An 18,665-nucleotide genomic window follows, 5' to 3' on the forward strand; every position below is an offset into this window, starting at 1 on the left:
GCCCTGGTTCCCACTCTCCACAGAGGACAAGAAAAGCCAAGGGGCAATGAGTTTGTTGTCAGGACAGTGGTGGTGGCAGGACGCAGGCTCAGGAGAATGGAGCGAGTCTCAGACCAGGACCCAAGCGACCTGGCTCTGATCCATCTTCTCAGACCTACCTTCTTGCCTCATTGCAAGTCATTCATTTGGCCTGACCAACTCTTTCCTAGCACTCTCCCTCTTAGAAAATACACTTCTCCAACCTGTTTTACCAGCACTTCTGTTCAGGCATCTCACTAACTGGGAAAGCCCTACGAAACATTACGAGAAAGGGTTCCTTAAACATCTGTCCCCTAAATATTTGTCTCTGATACTCTTCTTTGTCCTGCTTGTCCTTCATGGCCTTAATGTCACATTCATTTTGACATGCTCTGATCAGTATTTTTTACATAGACACACACATTGTATATATACCTCAAAGATATGACAAAGTGTGTTAATAATATAGTTGGTCACGAGTTCAGTTAGCATACTTTAAGCACACCAAACAAAGAGATTCTGCCCTCAGTATCTTGCATTAGGAACAAACCCCTTGCAGCCATCCTTGGCCCTCACCCTATCACAAGGCACAGAAAATGCACAAGCACTCAGAAACCAAGAATTGTCTTTTGTCTCATCTCATCTTCAGATGCCTAAAATCAGGCAGGGAAGGCTTTAACGTATTAACTTATAATTAATGAGATTGATGGAATAAATTATTTTAGTTGGTCAGTGTTAACTTCACCACATGATAGATGTTTTAATTTTTTCCTTCTTTTAATTTCCAGAGCAAATTTGAGATATCAGTAGATAAGACTTAAGTGAATTCTCTAGTTGCATTACTATTTCTCAGAATATACTGAAAAACTGACAGTGTCCGCTTATTTTCCTTCAAACAAGGAACAGACAAAAATTCATCCATGATACAGTGGTATTAGGTGGGTCTTACTAAATAATGGCCACATCATCTGCAAAAAATCATGTTTTGCTTTCTCACAAATTGGAGAAAGCAAAAACTGAAACATGAAAATGTACACACATTCTTCAGAGAAGGAACAGGACATAGTGCCCAGGATTCTGCAGTAAAATTCAGCTTAGATGTGAGTCACAATTACACCTGTAGCTCAGGCATTTCATCCTGCCATCTAGGTAGTCTCTCAATAGTTCCTTGTCCTTGGCATGCTGAACCTCTGCTAGAAGTCTGCCTCCGAACTGCACAGAACAACTTGCAGTCTAGCATTGCAGTTTTCTGGGGCTTCCAAGATGGTAAAGGCGTTCCTGCTGAGCTCGAACAAGCAGAGCCAACATGCCCTCAACGTCCTGATCAAAACAGAACACGCTAAATTACATTTTCCAGTTAAGATGCAAACTTCAATGTTTTGAATAAAATAGATACTACTTGAAATTAAGTCTTACGTTCTAGAGTAAGGGGAAAAAACCCACCAAAACTCTACAATTTTTGGTGTCATGTCAGTGAACATGGAACTGCTTACACTAAAGAATAAAAAAGATACCAAGAGGATATGTAGTCCGTAATTAAAAAGGAAGAAAAATACATAAACATTGGATTTGTTTTCACTTCTATAATTCTGTGGGGTTTTAAGAAACGCCTGTCCTCCAATGCCCCAGCTATCACACGCTGCTTAAGTCTGCAGGTAGGCAACCAGCTGAAGTTTTACAGAAAACATCCACACCAAGAATTTGTCACTGAATACGAAAGTTCCTCCAACAGCTGCGTGAAGGTCCATCTCTGTAAGGCTTTTCTTTTTCGCCCTTCCACCCAACCTTTAAAAGCTCATTTTCCTATTGTGAGTCAAGTAAAAACCTTGAGAGTCAGATGAGATAATATAAAGTGTATTGCCAAGGACGAGTACTCAGCTTTATCTTCATGCTCTTCACTTATTAAGTTGTTACAGGGATACAGGCACCTTCATGATTTTTCTAGGTACCTAGGTGATTATGTCTCTAAATAGTGCAGGTAAGTGGACAGAAGTATCTCTGAATTAACTTTTACCTTAAATTTGTTTTTAAATTACAAGATTGGAGAACTAATCAGCAACTTTTAATAACTTAAGAGCAGCTACACTATCTTAAGTTGGATTTTAGGATAGATATTTACCTATAGTGAAAATACCAAGTAATCATGATAGCAAACATTGATACAAAGTTGGATTTTATTCCTGGATTTTGCTGTGTCCAAAAATTCTTGTCAAGAAAGGATTTCTTCTATCTTTATGACTAGACAATTAAGTTTAAGATGTATAGTTATTTTCCACATCTAGTCACTGAAAGTGTTAACCAGAAGCAAGGAGAAAAACAACCTAAGGTCAGATTCTGTTCTATGAACGAAAGAACCCCGGAACAACAGGCTAAGGAGACATTTCTGAAAGTAAGTCTAGGTGCTAACATTCCTGCAACAGCTCTTACATATAGTAAACTAAGCTAAGATGCAGCTGGAATAAGAAAGAGGCACGCAATGGCCTAAAAATACTCATTACCCTCTATTCTATAGCATGGAAAAGCAACTTTGCCACACTGGCAACACACACAGAAATGAGAAAAATGAAGCCTACACAGCACAACGTAGCAAAGGAAGAAGTGTCATTCATATCTGTTCGGAAAAAAGTTTAGAAAGGTCCAAAAGCAATTGATAACCAGGTTTTCCTTTTAATTTCTTTAGTTCCTTGATAATCTCTGTACATAGGCAATCTTTCCTTTGCAATCTGCATTTAAAATCTCCCATGCAACAGATCTGTGTGTCAGTGACATTACTCTTACAGAACTCAGGGAAATATTTTAAGGGAGAACCTAAAGCAGCTTAACTGTTCATCTTGAACTTCTCCTGTTGCTCGGCACAGCACTTTACACACAGTCATACAACCCCTAAGTTACAGTGTCCTGAGCTCTGCGCCACCAATTTTCTTGAGTTTAAATAAATAGACATTTTCTAGACATGGTCCTCACGGACAGTATCTGTAGCCTTCAGAATCAATAAAAGACCTACAGGTTTTTTTTGGAGGGGAGGGGGAAAGAAGAGAAAATAAATAAAGAGAACCCCTACACCAGCAGAACAAGCACAGGTCTCCGAATACAGAAGCAGAAAGGGCAAGACCACAAACTTGCTTTGGGATCCAGGGATGCTGCTGCTGAGCCAGGACACCACGCTCAGCTTTACAAGCAGGCCCAGCAGCTCTCTGCCTTCCAGGGCAACAGCGGAGGAGGATGAGGAAGAAGGCTCCAGACAGGACAGAATTTTCAATCTCCTGCAACCTCCAGAATGCAAGTCTATTCCCATCCAGTGTGTTCTCCTTGTCACATTTCACAGACACCCTCAAGTTAGTTCACAGACTCTTTGAGACCTAAAGTTCAATAGTTTCCTTTGCAAAACAATTTTCAGTTTGTGAGAAGGTCTGCCACTCAGAAATAACTAATTAGACCAACTGATGCTGACTAAACAAGGTGAGAATTATGACAAATCAGATGGGGCCACTTAGGGGCTGTTGCTGAGGCACAGATGGGGAAAATCAGCACCCTGCGAGCACATGAAGACTCTTTGATGTTAATCGTACTGTTTGGTGGGATGCAAGACATAAGACTGCATGGTAGAAATGCCACACAGAGCAGCACGTTCAAACAATCGACAGGCTGAAACTACTTGCTTTGTCACGACATGAAAGCGCGAGGCTGCCCAAAACCCAACACCCTGTGTTCTAAAGTTTGGTTAGATCAATTTAGCAGCTGTAATGAAGTCCCTCAGCAGCACTGACAAGTGTCACAGTGCACAGCTAGCGCAGCAAGAAGGAACCCAGAACAGAGGGTTGGCATTAGGATGTGCAGTCATGCAGAGCACTGAAATAATAAGAGTGGCAATCCTACACCAGCTTAAGTTCCATAAAACATGGCAGAGTTCAAATAAACAACATAAATACAGTATTTGCTAATTTGACATTCAATGTGATTGTGTGCATTCCATCAAGTGTCATCATTGCCTATGATAAAAATTTCTGTTCTCATGGCTGTATTTCACAGGTACGAGGCAACAGAGAAAAAGCTGGGGCATTTGACAATAGAGACCGATGAGAAATTTGGAACCTAAAAAGGAACAGAAGGAAGACAAAATCATAGAACCAATTCACCATGTGTATCCACCAAGATAGTCAGCAATTATATGGTAAACAATGATATAATTTAAAAATTAGTATTTTTAGATGATGTTAAGTTTAACTGATGTTTTTCCAATCACCTTTGAGAGAAACACTCAACTAATACTAGTCATGATTTTGCTATTCTAAAGACTAGATCTCTCAGCAACTTGTCAACTACAGAAAAAACAAGGAATACGTACCTTCCTTATTTATTATGAGACACTTGGAATTTGTCTCAAACACATTTCTGCAGCAAAATAAGGCTTCCTCACTTGGCACCACCATCTTTAGCAACCCCTCCTTGTAATACTTCTTACCAGTTTTCTTACATTACCCTCATTATTGACTTTAAACTTCCATTTTGCTTCCATGTAGGTCTTCGTACAGAAATGATCACACCTCCTTACCAGTTCTCACCCCATCAGGCAAGTCTACCTCACCTTTTTCTGCATCTCCAAGTTACTAATTTTGACATGCCTTCTACATGTGAAAATGCTTTTTATTTTAGTGGGCCTGGCACTTGTCATTCCTCCCATTTCCAGATTAAGACTCACAAACCCTTTATTTAACATTAAGAAGTTGTCAATTAACAGTCAGTTTTTAGAGCTTTTACACTTAACTCTCAGAAATAAACACCCTGAAATAAATCATTACCACAACCTGCACTTTGTCTGCACACACCTCAAAGCTGAAGTCATGGTTCCACCACCACCAGTGGAAGTATCAGAACTTACAAATGGAGCGAGTAGAATAAACCAGGCTGAATAAACATGCATTTCATCATTATCACCATCAACTGATCTTCAAACAATTTGCAATCCCATCCAGACTGCTACAGCTGCATGCTAAATTTCAAAAAGAATCGCTGGTCCACATCACAAGACGAGAACTGGATTATTTCATTTGTTTCAAGGAACTGAATTAGACTCCTAGAAAGGTAAACAAATTAATTTTATATTCATAAGTAACAAATCAATTTGAATCATCCCACTGAGCACTGCAGGAGCTATAAAGCCTCTTTAATTCACTTTGAGTATGCCATTACTACGCCAGCAAGACCCTCCCTTCTGATAACTTACAGCGTAGTAAACACTATTGAATTTTAGAAGCAGTGCTTGCATCTACATTGAGCTGTAACTGGAAGTGACAGATCTCCGTTTCCCTGATCATTCACACCATACATATGCCAAACACATTGTGAGACTCCTCCTAAGGCAGGGCACCCAAATACCATTCTTGATGGGCCTCCAGAGCAGTTTGCTTATCAGATCACTGGAGACATTCCCAGGATGCTGCAAATCCTGTTTCCTCCGATGACTTGCCTTGCACTGTCAGGCAACTTTCCACCGTAATGGTGAGATTCACAACAAGTTTTTAAACGTACCAGTATGACCACACACTGTGCATGGAGCAATGGGTGCCCTTCACGGCCCGATACAGAGGCTGACATGGGAATAGGCACATAGGTCTGCACAGTAAGTGCCAGACAAGGGATTCTATCAAGTGCTGTGCCACGGGGACCGGCCCCAACAGCTGAAAAGGAATGGCCAAATCTGAAGTAGGCTGTCTCACTGATGAGCAGCTCATAGGAAAGATGACTGTGCTGGAAAAACTATGGCTGCATCAGTACTACCCTTGGGTATTGCTAGACAAACATGTAAAGAAACATTTCTTCACTGACAGCCCATGCACTTGCTTTGATTGCACTGCTGGAGGATGGTAAAGCCAAAGTATTATGTGTTAGTTGTGCTGGAACTAGATTATCAACTACCTTGGCAAAACCTGCTTCAAAATACAGTTTATACGTCAGAAAGGCACCTACAATGACTGTAGTTCTAACCCCAAGACAGCAGGTAGGTATCAGGGCTTTACCCAGATGGAAGTTACTTTACTTGTTGGAAGTGCAATTAATCACAGGAAAAAAATCAGATCTCAGGAAACTGTGCAGCATTTTGACAAACTGAGCAACAAAATGCACACCATGCAGTTTGTGCAGAAGTGTTGGCCCAAATGCTGGTGTGGCAGATAGAACTGGAATTTTCTTACCTATTTCACATGGAATTGGAATTACCTATATTAGAGGCCTATACTTAATAGTTCAATAAAAATATTCAAGCAATGAATACACGCTACCACAGTTAGGAAGCACCTAATCAAAGATCAGGTACCAGTGCTCGTTAACGCCTACTTACTTATTTCAGTATGACCTTTTTTTGTGAACATGAATGGTTTTCCATACATGGTACCTGAATGAACTGGTGGGGTTCAATGCATTCAAAACCTAGGTACAAACCAAGAATGAGAAAAGCCTCTCCCACCCACTCCTTTGCAGAAATAACAGAGTAGATATTAAATGTAAGAAGTCAATCCCTAGTGTTTCTGTATCCATGAAATAAACAGAGGCCAGAAACAAGCAGGTTTATTAGCTACTTACAGAATGCTTGCATTGCAAAGTCAGGTTTGAAGAAAGCTGTATTTTAAAACATTTTACTCATGTATGCTGAATGTCGTATAGTCTTCCTAAACTGGAGCACATAAGTGCTCACATGTTTACTTTCAAAAGAGGCTTAACTAAAGCATCAAATAGAAGACCATGTAGCAGAAACTGCCATTTCCCACTCTCTACCAGGTTTTGTGTTTAGCAGCTGAATACATACTATGATATATGACTGCTTAACCTAGTAAATAGAATGCCATGAGTAGGAGGTACTAATACCATACTTAACTACAAAAAAATCTCAGCATTTACAAGCAAATGAAGAGGAACAGTTCTTTAGGAAGATGAACAGCACACATATAAGACAAGATGATTTATAGCAAATTCTTTTATCTGCCAGTTAAAGTTAAAAGCATCAGTTTTAATCATGACTTAATCGTGACTCTGTAAAGTTTGATCATGACCACTAATTTCCCAAGCCTCTAGCATACAAGCGTATTAGTTTATAAACATAATGGTATCTGAAACCAGAATTCTTGTCTTTTTTCTTGTTTCTAATGGACTTTGTAAAGGTGTTAGGTGACAAGCAGGTCACCATGACTGTCCAGTTTCAATAAAGATTAACTGCGATTGTGCCACTCTGGTTAGGGGTATTTCTTTTTCAGCAGAACAAAGGACAATTCTACTCACGGACGAATACTAGCTGCATTTTTTGAATGTGAAAGACGAAATTTCACTTTGTGATCGCAACCAGCAATGCTAATCATAAACTGTGTGTTATCATCAAGTTCTTAATAGTAGCACACAGTCATGTCCTTTGCTGCAAAACTGGTATTCACATGAGGCAGCATTCGATGATCTGGTTTTCCAAAAATTGGTTAACTTACCCACAGTCTGAATTCATCATTCTATCCCACCCAATATTTCTACACTACAATGAGGAAGCCAGCAGGACTTGTACAGGGTGAAGACAAAACTCTGTATCTTATTAACTGGGTAAATTCCACTCATTCTTCCTGAGGGACTTCAGAGAAATATTACCATATGCAAGTTGCAGGATCATCAAGCCAGCAATTTTTTAGGCTCTAAATAGACTCATTAGGATTTGCCCAGAGCCATATAGGACATCAAATCATCATCTATTCCAGGTTCCTACTACATAAATAGCATTTTCCAAGGTTGCAGAACTGTTTGGATGGTTGGATTTTGTAAAACCACTTTGAACTTGAGCATGGTGTTGACAGTTAATAGTCTGCCTCAACAGAATCCTCCTGACAGGCTGTTCAACTATTCTTTTCCAAATGATTACAGAAACCTATGCAACACCCTACACGTTGCTCTAAGTGACAACAAGGTCCTCTGAATCAGTGAAGTCTAGAGCTTTACAAAAACAATAGCCAGTGGCAGAAGTAGCAAGACAAGACAAGCAAGAAGGTGGAACGGAAGGCAGCCTTTACAAGATCTGGGTTTGGGTCCTATCTGTAAAAGCAGAATTAGTGCAAGTGATTCCAGGATTACCATGTCCATCCCTGAGCTCTCAAAAGCAGCAGTATTCTTTAAATCTAGGACTTAAGGTCATTAAATACATTTTCATACTAAGTAAAATTGTTCTTTGTAAGAACAACTGGGGAAGTAGCAGATTGTTTTCCTAAGAATTTCACTCCAGAATAATATTAAATCTCAAATCCTACTAATGATAAAAGTAAGTCACAGATGTTATAGAAAGGCCCCTGTAATGCCCATCAATCCATCCCGTAATAGAACTATTCCAGCTTTTGTTCCAACCTGATTTTTAAAATTCACAATTAATGCAGACAAAAAGGGAGGATTTTTTTAAAAGACGTATCTCCCATTTAAGGTCACCAAATACATAATTATTAGTAAAAATGACCTCAGATCTTGAGTGGCCCATTAAGATGTCAGGTAACTTATGGAATTTAGTGCTTACATTTCACAGACATCCCATCGAAATGGAACATTACTTAACAATGTGCTTTAGCACCTGTGTCTTTTCCCACAAAACTTCCTAAAGATCCTGGGAGTTTTACTATTGCGCATAGCCAGACACGCTGTCATCTGAGCTGTGCAGTGCTCCTCAAGGATCAAGCCTACCTAGCACTCGAATCAGCAGGACATCACCCATTCCCCAAGCGCTGCCAATCATTTCCTGGTAGGAATCCAGTTCCTGCATATGTCTAGATGCAGAGAGCTCTGGATGTCTGGGTAGCAGGCTTGCTAAAGCAGACAGAGGAAATCCTTCCATGTTTTGTAAAAGAACAAGAACAAATATTGACATGGGAGGGATATATACTCAGAGGTTGAAAAAGCACTTGGAAATCAATATCCAGAAGCTGAAAGCAAATTAATCCCGGAGAAATTGTTCCTGTCCAATTGCAGGTTAACTCTTTTAGTCACACACCAGTCAGTGAAAATACAGCTAATGCAAAAGCACAGACATTCTGGTTTCAAAGTCAGATGGCCAAATAGCTGCTTAGGACCTCAGTTACTGCATGCAATGATTTGACAGCAGAGTTACACAGCATATATTATTCCATAAACTTAATTTTGTTGGCATGGAAAAGGCTTCATACCCTAAGAAGCCCTGACATGTCTGCACACTCCACAGTGAGTCGTGTGGAGAAAACACTGGTTTCTCCAATATTACGCTACCTTCTTTTAGATTTGCGTACAGACAAGCCAGCGGCAGCAGACTGTGGGAAATGAAGCAGAACAAGAAGTAGGAATTGCGAGAATACATGTCAAAGATTATTTATTTCACCAACACTTCACTGTAAAGTGTTGACCATTTAAAGCTCATTCTTCAATTTTCAAAACTCAAGAAAGATTTCATTATGTGTGCTGTTAGAAGAATAGCTTCAAGATTAACTACATACTATTTACAGAATAAGTAATTTAAAAGCATTTTAAAAACCCCAAATTCTAAATCCCGCCAATATCACCTATTATGTTTTTTACTATGAAAGACACTATGGAAAGGAGAAAAAAAATGCCATTTCTCAACAAGCTGAGACTCAACCTAGTGGACAGTCTCAAAAAAACCACCCCTTTCCAGACCTGAACTTCAAAAGTGAGGACCAAACTCGGACAGGGATAGCTCTGAGTCTGGATCTTTTTGAACACTTCCTGACAGAATAAACAGACACCGCTGTGGCAAAAGGTATGTCTATCCCACCTGTAATGACACTTCCCTATTGGCAGCCCCTGTATTTGTACCTTCATGCAGTCAGATAGGTTACAGAACTGATATGGCTCACTGCACAAATGTTTGTGCTGCAGCAGACAACAGCAAAAAGCAGCCCCCGTCTTCTGTTGTTCCCACTTTTTGGTGCCAAGCTCAGTGAAAACTTAACAATCAACGTGTTGACAAAGAAGACAGCCACAAAGATCAACAAAACAGTGCCTGAGAATCATTTGCACGTATATAGAGGAAGAAGAAAAACCTGAGAGGAACTATGTATTTCAAGTTCTTCCCCCTTTATTCAGGTAAAAGCCATTAGACAAAATGAGTAATGCAGACTGCTTAAGTTAGCTAACTTGGTATCTGTAGCTAAAAAATAAAATAAATAAAGCATGACTAGATACTGGAAATGTCAATATATGCTTGTATCTGTCAATCCAGCATCACCTATTGCATATTTAAACAGTGTCTCCCTAGACTAATTTTTTAAATGCTGACTGGCATTCACCAGTACTTGCCACCAGAGAAGCGTGTCAGAATGCAGTGTGCTGCCAGAAGCATATCTGTGATGCAGTTCCAGAAAATCAATACAGTATTCAAACACAGTGCCATTACTTTGCAGAAAGGAGACGACAACATTAATACCGCTACCAGGGCTCTGTGTAGATACAACAGACATGAACACTACATTGTGCAAGGCCCAGGTGGAATAAAAACCACAGCTCCCTCTAGCCTCCTCTCCCCTCTGACCTCCTCATCTCCCTGACCTGAACAGAATACTAATTTTGGTGGATCTCACACAGCCCAGCCTCGAAAAAAATAAAAATTAAAATAATCGCAGCAGAATGGGGAAAAGAAACCTATTACCAAAATTAGATCTAAAAGCGGATTTTTCATAGTGCAATGCTCCCACACTCCTTGTCCCTTTAAGACTGAATACATCTGAAAAAGTCTCACAGGGAGAACAGCACAAAACCCTGAACTAGAAAGCATGCTCTAGCAAATTTTTTTTACAGAAGGCTTTTCCCTAAGTAGGGCTTTTAAATACACATTTCAACCTAACATGGTATCTGTAGAAAAAAAAAAAAAAAAAAAAGAAGATGGACTGAGTACTCTGAATTTTGTTTTTATTTTACATAATACAGAATACTTTGTCCCTTTGTTCATTGTTACAGTTTCCTGTTACTAAGACTATAACCACACACATGGGGAAGCATGAGATTTTTCTCGAGTGCAGGACTGTCTCAGATACAAAGGGCACACTGTTAAAACACAAGCGCACTTAATTTCTGTGTGCATACATATATACATATATTCATGTGAGTTCCGTTCCAGATCGGGTCTCAGCTTCATTGGCTATCTCTACACCACACACGCTCCCTTGCAAAGCGCCTCTTAAACGACAACTTATGGACTAGAAGAGACATCAGCTCTTGGTAATTACTTTGGGCCTCAACAGTTTCAAAATTAAAGGTATCTAAAAGAATAGAAGAATTACGTTTCTAATCTGCATGAAGTGTTTGCATTCTTTAGGTGGGCGAGATAGTTACTGATCTGGAATACACTGGAGAACCATCGGCTCAGCTGAAGTGATGTCCCAGGCACCTATATGAATGAGAAACTACTAGTGAATTAGTGTTACATCATGAGGTAACGCTGTTCTCTTTGTAGTACACTAATGCATAGATGTAGGTTTGGAAAGCTGTGATTTAAAGAGTGATCAGCTAAGAGCTTTACATCAAATTACAGGGTTAAGAGTCAACATAAGAATAAATGTTTTCCAACAACATGCCCATAAGAGTGATATCTGAATTCTACTTATTACTTTTACTAACCAGCACGCAGAAACACTCCAATGCCAGTTAGGTGTCATTGACTCCCCTAATAAGAAGTGTTAGCCTGTTACAGTATTTCAAGCTATTGCAATCTCTATGGCTTTGAGACCGCGTGCTTCCTCAAGTACCGGCTTGACATCTGGTTACGAGCCCTGCAAAGACAACAGGAATTGTGGTAGGGCAAGCACTGTTTGGGAGAGAGAAATCACAAGAACACACATGCGGAGCATTCATCTGATGTTTGCCTTGAGACACTGAGAATAAAAATAATCTCAATGTGATGAATGTGAAGAACTTAAATGTTTATTTTCAGTGGAACTAGGATTTCACTCAAAGAGTTGGTCTATATAATCTTTATGACACATGGAAATACTGAAACAGATCAATCGCAACCTTAAGGCATTACAAATACTTTCAACTGCATCAGCACAGAAATCACCCCCCATGGTGTTCAGGACATGCATTTATGTGTTGCCAGGCCAGAAGATCTGGTTTAGATTTCTCATGCTTATTTCATGGTCATAAAACTACTGTGACAGAATATAATTTAAGCATGGTAGAGGTCTCCACACAGTAGTGTGGAGTGCCTGACAAAGCAGTTCATTAACCATTTCAAGCTGATTTACATACAGTCCATCTGTCTAGGTATTTATACTTCACTCATTTTTTTCAGATAATCAAGTTTGGTGGGTGTTATCTACAGTAAGTGATGTTGAACTGTTTTTGTTACACTCTCCCCACTGCTACAGAAGACAGCATAAACTACTTTGCTGTCATTGCTTTCACACAATAAGCACCTCATTTTACCACTAAGAAAGCAAGATGGCCAGGAATTGCAGTAACACTGAACTACTGCCAAGAAGCTGTACCTTCTGCTCTATTACCTGCAATATTTCTGTGTCAGAGGAACACAGCTGATGGAACTTTTGCTAAGACAAAGTTTTGGGAAAGCTATCATTAAGTCTTGTGGGAGGGAAAAAGACAGGTTAAAGAACCTGAGTCAGGCCAAATCCAATGGTCAACAATGCTTCTGTCTCCTAACAGCTTTATAGCTTTCATGTTCATATAATGTTCATAACAGCTCATAGTGTTGCAGCTAGAGAAAGAAAACTGAAAAGTCTAGGGACAAGACCATGCTTTGGAAACACCTGAAAAAGTAAGTCAACAGACAGCAAACCAAAACCAATTTCCACAGCAAGATTTGTCTATCCCATATGTTCAAACACTACAAACGCTCACATAATTTTAGATTTTAAAGCTTCAAACAGGCTTTGTAAAAATTGTTACATCCTACAGTTTAGAATTAGCATGATTTCTCAATTCCCCTACAACTACAGTACCCTCTTTTCAAAATGGGCCCCTGCAACCCGAGTGCTTTAAAGAAATGCATTTGACTAACTCCCCATCCTTCAAAATGGGTAAGAACTAGGAGTGGATCAACCAGACACAGACATTTTCCTGACTGCCAAAAATTATAATAAAATACTTATTTCTAGGCAACTACAACGCTAATAAGTACATCCTAAAATATTCATCTTCCACAATATTCTCCAGCCAACTTAAGAACCCTAGTATTCTAATTCTGCCATCTCAAACTGACACATATCATAACCACCTTTATGAAGATAACATACTAAATATAGTCCAACAAAAGTGAAGAGAAGCTGAAGTCTTTATAAAGACACCTTGATTAACATGACATGACAGAGACAAGCGATCTTACAGAAGCTTTTACCTTGTAATTCCTTATCATTCAGCAAGAATGAAGGGGAAAGCTAGCAACATAAATTTGGATACCTGCCCACAGCACAGAAAGCCATAAAGGAAAGCAGTTATGGAGAGACTACCCATTAATAAACCAGGAATTAATCCAAAAGATTAACAGGACACCAACTTCTCACCTCTACCAGAACTCATGGCCATGCAGCTTCCATACTGTATCTAGCATGAAGTGCATTCATTTCAGCCTGAACAATGACTGCATCACAGTCCACAAATACAAACCTCCAACTCCCCTGCCCCAGCTAAAAATAAACGCAGTGGTAGTTTTGGTGGTGGTTTGCAGCTTTAACACGGAATTTACCTGGTCAACGTATACAGCAATCTAGGCTACCAATATACATCCTGAGTATGTTTACATAAGACCTATTTCTTGAGGATTTTTAATGTAATCAAACCTCTGCTCAAAGGCAAGTGATTGCACAACGCTGACAAATTACGTGTTTCTCAATACTGGGAACACAAGAGAGACATGTTATGAACTAGGACAGAACATACTGAGGTCATCTTATTTACACAAAAATCCACGTTTTCCTATTAAAGAAGGCTATATTCTGTGTGGTCAAACCAACAGAAGGGCCCGCACAAATAAATGGGTATATCACTCAACGGTGACTATTGGTAAGAACTTGTCCTTATGCAACAGGGATGAGAAACTAGGAGGGGAGAGACAGACTGGCAGGCAGAGAAGAAAGAGCAGACATCCTCTGTGCCTGGCCTATATGATCCCCAGGGCTTAATTCCTTTACCTTCTCCTGTGAGATGAGAGACACCCAGAGACATATGGGATACAGCACTACGAAGAGCGTTTCTTGAATTACTGCATCCTATATACCATTCTCTAGTTTCCAATTTCTCAAATATGTAACAGCAGCACTGGCCCAGACACCAGCCACCCACAGCTTGGTATCCACCACACACAGAGCACACAATTACCTGACTTGCCTGATGGTATTCAATGCGCCGAGCAGGCTGAACTACGCTGGCAGAACAGCGAATTCTTCACTATAACAAATGAGATGAACACAAGCCACTGCCGGTTTGGCCAGCCAGTTCCTCTCCCCCATCTCAAGTTTTCTGTGTTCTGACCATTGGTATAGGTAAACTAATCACCAGCCAGGTACTACAAGCTCACTGTACAAGCTTACGCAGGATAGAAGTACCCATTAAATACTGGATGCAGTACGCAGACCCTCATGTGGCCAAGTACGTGGATTATCAACCATTTTGCAACTTACTTGCAGAACACTCAATTTTAAGACCTTAGTAGACTATCAGAAGACTATTTTCACAACTGCAGTGCTAATAGTCGAGTACACCTTGGTCTAGAAATACTCCAAAATCCACCGGGAACTGCATTTAGACGTTAATATCAAGAGCTACTGAATCAAGACCTCTGCTCTGAACGCTAGCAAATATGTCTGATACTTAACCACAGATCCACAGAGTTGGTGCTGGCCCTGGCTTGGATGTGCTTGCTCACATTTAGAGAGCAGGGAGCTTACCAGTAACACAAACCTACACTTCTGGGAAGGTCCACCTCGTTAGATGATCTGCAACACCCCAATGTGTACTGTCTAAAGAGTCTTCAAAATCTTTGCCAGCAAGTTTTGTCTTCTTGACCTCAATGTGCGAAGATATTACTTGAGGCACCACACCAACAACTTCAGCATTTAGGATTATTTCAACTCCCTCTACGGATATGGATTTGCACTGTTCATTAAGAAGCTATGACACTAAGGCACCAGCAGTACTGGAGTTGATGAAATGAGGGAGTAATTTCTTTAAGTCGGGTTTTTGTTTACAGAAATGCTCAATTTAATTCTGGAGAAAGAATGTTTATTCCTCTTCAACAGCTCTGTGTACTTGTAATATGACGCACGTAACTGATGTATCTACAAACATAACACTGATTTTAAATAAGTTGAGAGGTTTTCCATTATTTGAATTTAAAAGGCTACATAATTCTGTGTCTCCTTAGCAGTTTTAAGTATATATGCCATTATAATATCATTTGGCCTTCTGGCATGTTTTTGAAACACATTATCACTTTCTTAAATATGTAAATAGCTGCAAGCTTGGGTTTACTCTGTTGGGATTTCTTTTTATTTTTTTTTTTTCCACATGGAAGGGAAGACAACAGAAACAGCTAGCTGAAGAAGTCATTCCTTCCTACATCTTGTACTGTGAACCCCAGTGACTAGGACAGAGACAAGGATGCAGCTGTTATCACCCCACATGCAAGGAAGTAAATAAACTGGAGGATTCCAAGTGTCCTTAATGGCTTGGGGAAAGAGGCACTTTTAACTTCCATATTAATATACAAATTTCACATTTGAATTCTTGAATGACCAAAATACAAAGGAGATGATTTGTAACTTTTATACTACGTCTTAAAGTCTTAGAAAACCAGCATCCTGTTAATGCATTAAAAGTGTGCCTCCACCTTGCAGCTCGCCAAATCATTCAAGATTTCTGTTCTTTTTAACATGGATGAGTTTCCATTCCACTGACAGGCTACCACACAAGCCTGGTAGCAGGGATTATTTTTTCATCCCACTATACAAATTACTAAGGATACAACTGTGGAAAGTTTTCACAGGTATCTATGTCACTTTTTAAATCTGCTAATTTAGATGCGATGGGATTCATTTTAAAGATTTTATTCCCTCTCATTTCCTTAAAATGAGAAGTGGATGTCCCAGTTTACGAGGGGACCTGCTGCAGAGCAGATTTCCTTAGAGCCTTCTTCACTTTATCGGGAAATTCACATGTCGTTATACACCTCCTGAAGACTCCAGAAGAGTTAAAACGAGCCTCCGCTGCTCTGAAGTTTCACCTTGTCACACCCAGCTCAAAGCGGTGGTTTTCAGGACTGACCACCCCTTAACGACCCAGGGGAAGGTCCTGGCGGCGGCGATCTGGCAGCCACGACGGCTCTTCCAGCCACCCAACGTGGCTACGGCGCAGGCGAACCTCTGCAGATGGTGGCGCGCCCACCGCACCGCTCCCCTCGCAGCGGGGCCGATGCACGGCACCGATGGCAGCAGCATTCCCGCCCCGCCTTGCGCCCCGCGACCAAAACCGCTCGCCCCCATCAGCAACGCCCGCTTCAACAGCAACAGCTCGGGCGACCAGCGGCTTCCACCCACCCACCCACCCCGCCACCAACCCCGGCGGCCCCCGCGACATCCTTACCCCATGGCGGCCGGCGGCGCCGGGCACCGGCGGTGCCGCGTCCCCGGGGCGCTCCTCGCCGCGCCGGCAGCTCCGCAGCCCCGTGGCGGCGGGCCGCTGCGCTGGGCTCGCCGCGCAGGCCCGGGGTGGGCGGGGGTTGGGGGGGGCCGCGCCGCCGGCTCGCAGCCGCCGGTCCGAGCGGGGCCGCCCGCACCCTAGGGAGCGCCCCCCGCGGGCCGGGCTCCCATGGCCGCCGGCCCCGCCGGGCGCCCGCAGGCAGCGGCTCCGGCCCCGGGGCGGGCGGTGGCGGCAGCTGCGGGGGCAGACGGGTCCCCTCCTGCGGGCGGTCGCCTTCTCCGTGAGGGGCTGGCGGCGGCTGCGGCGCTTCTGGCCGGGACGTGAGCGGCCGCCGAGGGCTCTGTGCGCCTCAGAGGCGGAGCGGGATGGGGCAGGCGGTGCGCGCAGGGCTCCACGCCGCCGCTCCCCCTAGCACCCCCGCCGGCAGCGCGGCGGGCACCGATGCATTTTCCCGAGGAGGCTGAGCGAGCCGCCGCACCGGCGCTGGCATCGGGCTTCCGGCGTGAGGCGGCTGGCGGCGGGCTGCGGCCCCGCGTCGCCGGCGGGCACCGGAGCGCCGCGCTCCCCCGATCCGCCCGCCCGCCCACCCCCGGCTGCGGAGACGCGGGGCGCCGCTCCTCCTTCCCGCGGCGGCGGGTCCGCTCCTCGCCGTCACGCCTTCTTCTGCGGCGAGCGGGCGGGCATCGTCCTGGGGCGCGGCGGGTCGGTCACTGCCAGCGGGCGGCGGGAGGGGGCGACCGCCGCCGAGCCCGCGCTCCTCTGCGGCGGGGCCGCGGGCTCAGCCCCGCCGCTGGGACGGAGGGAGGGAGGGAGCGATCGCCGCGTCAGGCAGTGCCCGGCTGCTCCGGCGCCCCCGAACCGCTGCCTCTGCCCGCTCGCATCCCCCGCCTCTGCTTCACACCTCCACTACCGCCCGCCCGCCCGTCCGTCCGTCCCACCCGCGGTGGGCAGGCACAGTCGCTGCCCGCAGCCCGCGCCTCCGTCCCGCTCCTCCCGGGGGAAGGGATGGGAAGGGAAGGGGAGAACCGAGCCGAGCCGAGCCGAGCCGAGCCAAGCCGGGCCGGGCCGGGCCCCGCCGCGCCCTGCCCTACAGTCCCCCGCGCACGGCGCCGGACACGGCCAGCTCGCTCCTGCTGGCGGCGGCACCTGCTCGCTCTGCCTCCATCCTCCGCCAAGGGAGCTTTAAGTAGCACACGTCACCGCGCTCCCCTACGCACCGACGTCACGCCCCGCTCCCGGCGCTGACGTCACCGGGGTGCGGGGGATGATGTCAGAGTGGTCCACGGCGCCGGAAGCTCTTCTATAATAGGGAATGGCGGCGGGGGACGGCGGGAGGGGGAGGACGGACTCGGGACCCGCCGCCTCCGTGCACCGCCTCGGGGCGCTGGCAGCGGGGCGGCCGCCCCGCCCCCTGCCGCCCCCGCCCCCTGCGGCGCCGTCTCCACGGCAACGCCGCGCCCGGCTGGGGCGGTGCGGCGCGGCCTGCGGAGCGGCGCGGCGGGCCCGGCTGCGGGTCCCGCCCGAGCCCTCCGCCCTGGGGCAGGGCGCCCCGCTCCGAAGGCAGCAGGTGCCCTGCCCGAAACACGGGCCGGCAGCGTCCCTGCCCCCCCCCCCGCCAGCCCCGCGCCATGCTTCGCCAGCACGTCACACCCGACAGCGCTGCCGGCCGAACGGGAAGGAGACGCAGCAGCCATGCTAAAAATCGCCCCCAAAAAATGTAGGTTCCAGCACGTCTGTGCCAGTCAGTGCTACCGCACGGAAACAGCCAGCACCGGGAGCCTGCCAGATCCTGCTGGGTTTGGCTGAGTCCTTCAATGGTGCCATGCAAACAGATACCATGGTGTGGCTGCTCCTAACGCCACAGAGCAGCCCCAGCTCCAGCACCACGCACTGCCTTCCACGGCACATGCCTCACCTTTGGTTCAGCAAATACTTCCATTAACTCCCCCAAGTTTTCCTGGATTTATGAACGTTAGGTATAACTGCTCCTAGAGAAT

The 18,665-nt window shown here is 44.3% G+C and overlaps 1 protein-coding gene across 1 annotated transcript in view; it reads right to left on the bottom strand.

Moving 5' to 3' along the window:
* HOMER1 (homer scaffold protein 1) overlaps nt 1-16,705 on the bottom strand; it is a 92,369-nt gene extending 75,664 nt beyond the window's left edge. Inside the window, exon 1 of the mRNA XM_054185518.1 lies at nt 16,612-16,705. Within this exon, the coding sequence (XP_054041493.1) occupies nt 16,612-16,616 (5 nt within the window). The 5' untranslated portion in view covers nt 16,617-16,705. The remainder of the gene's footprint in view (nt 1-16,611) is intronic.
* Between the last annotated feature and the right edge of the window lie 1,960 nt (nt 16,706-18,665).

Source organism: Rissa tridactyla, chromosome Z (genome assembly GCF_028500815.1).
Source record: "Rissa tridactyla isolate bRisTri1 chromosome Z, bRisTri1.patW.cur.20221130, whole genome shotgun sequence".
NCBI lineage: Eukaryota > Metazoa > Chordata > Aves > Charadriiformes > Laridae > Rissa > Rissa tridactyla.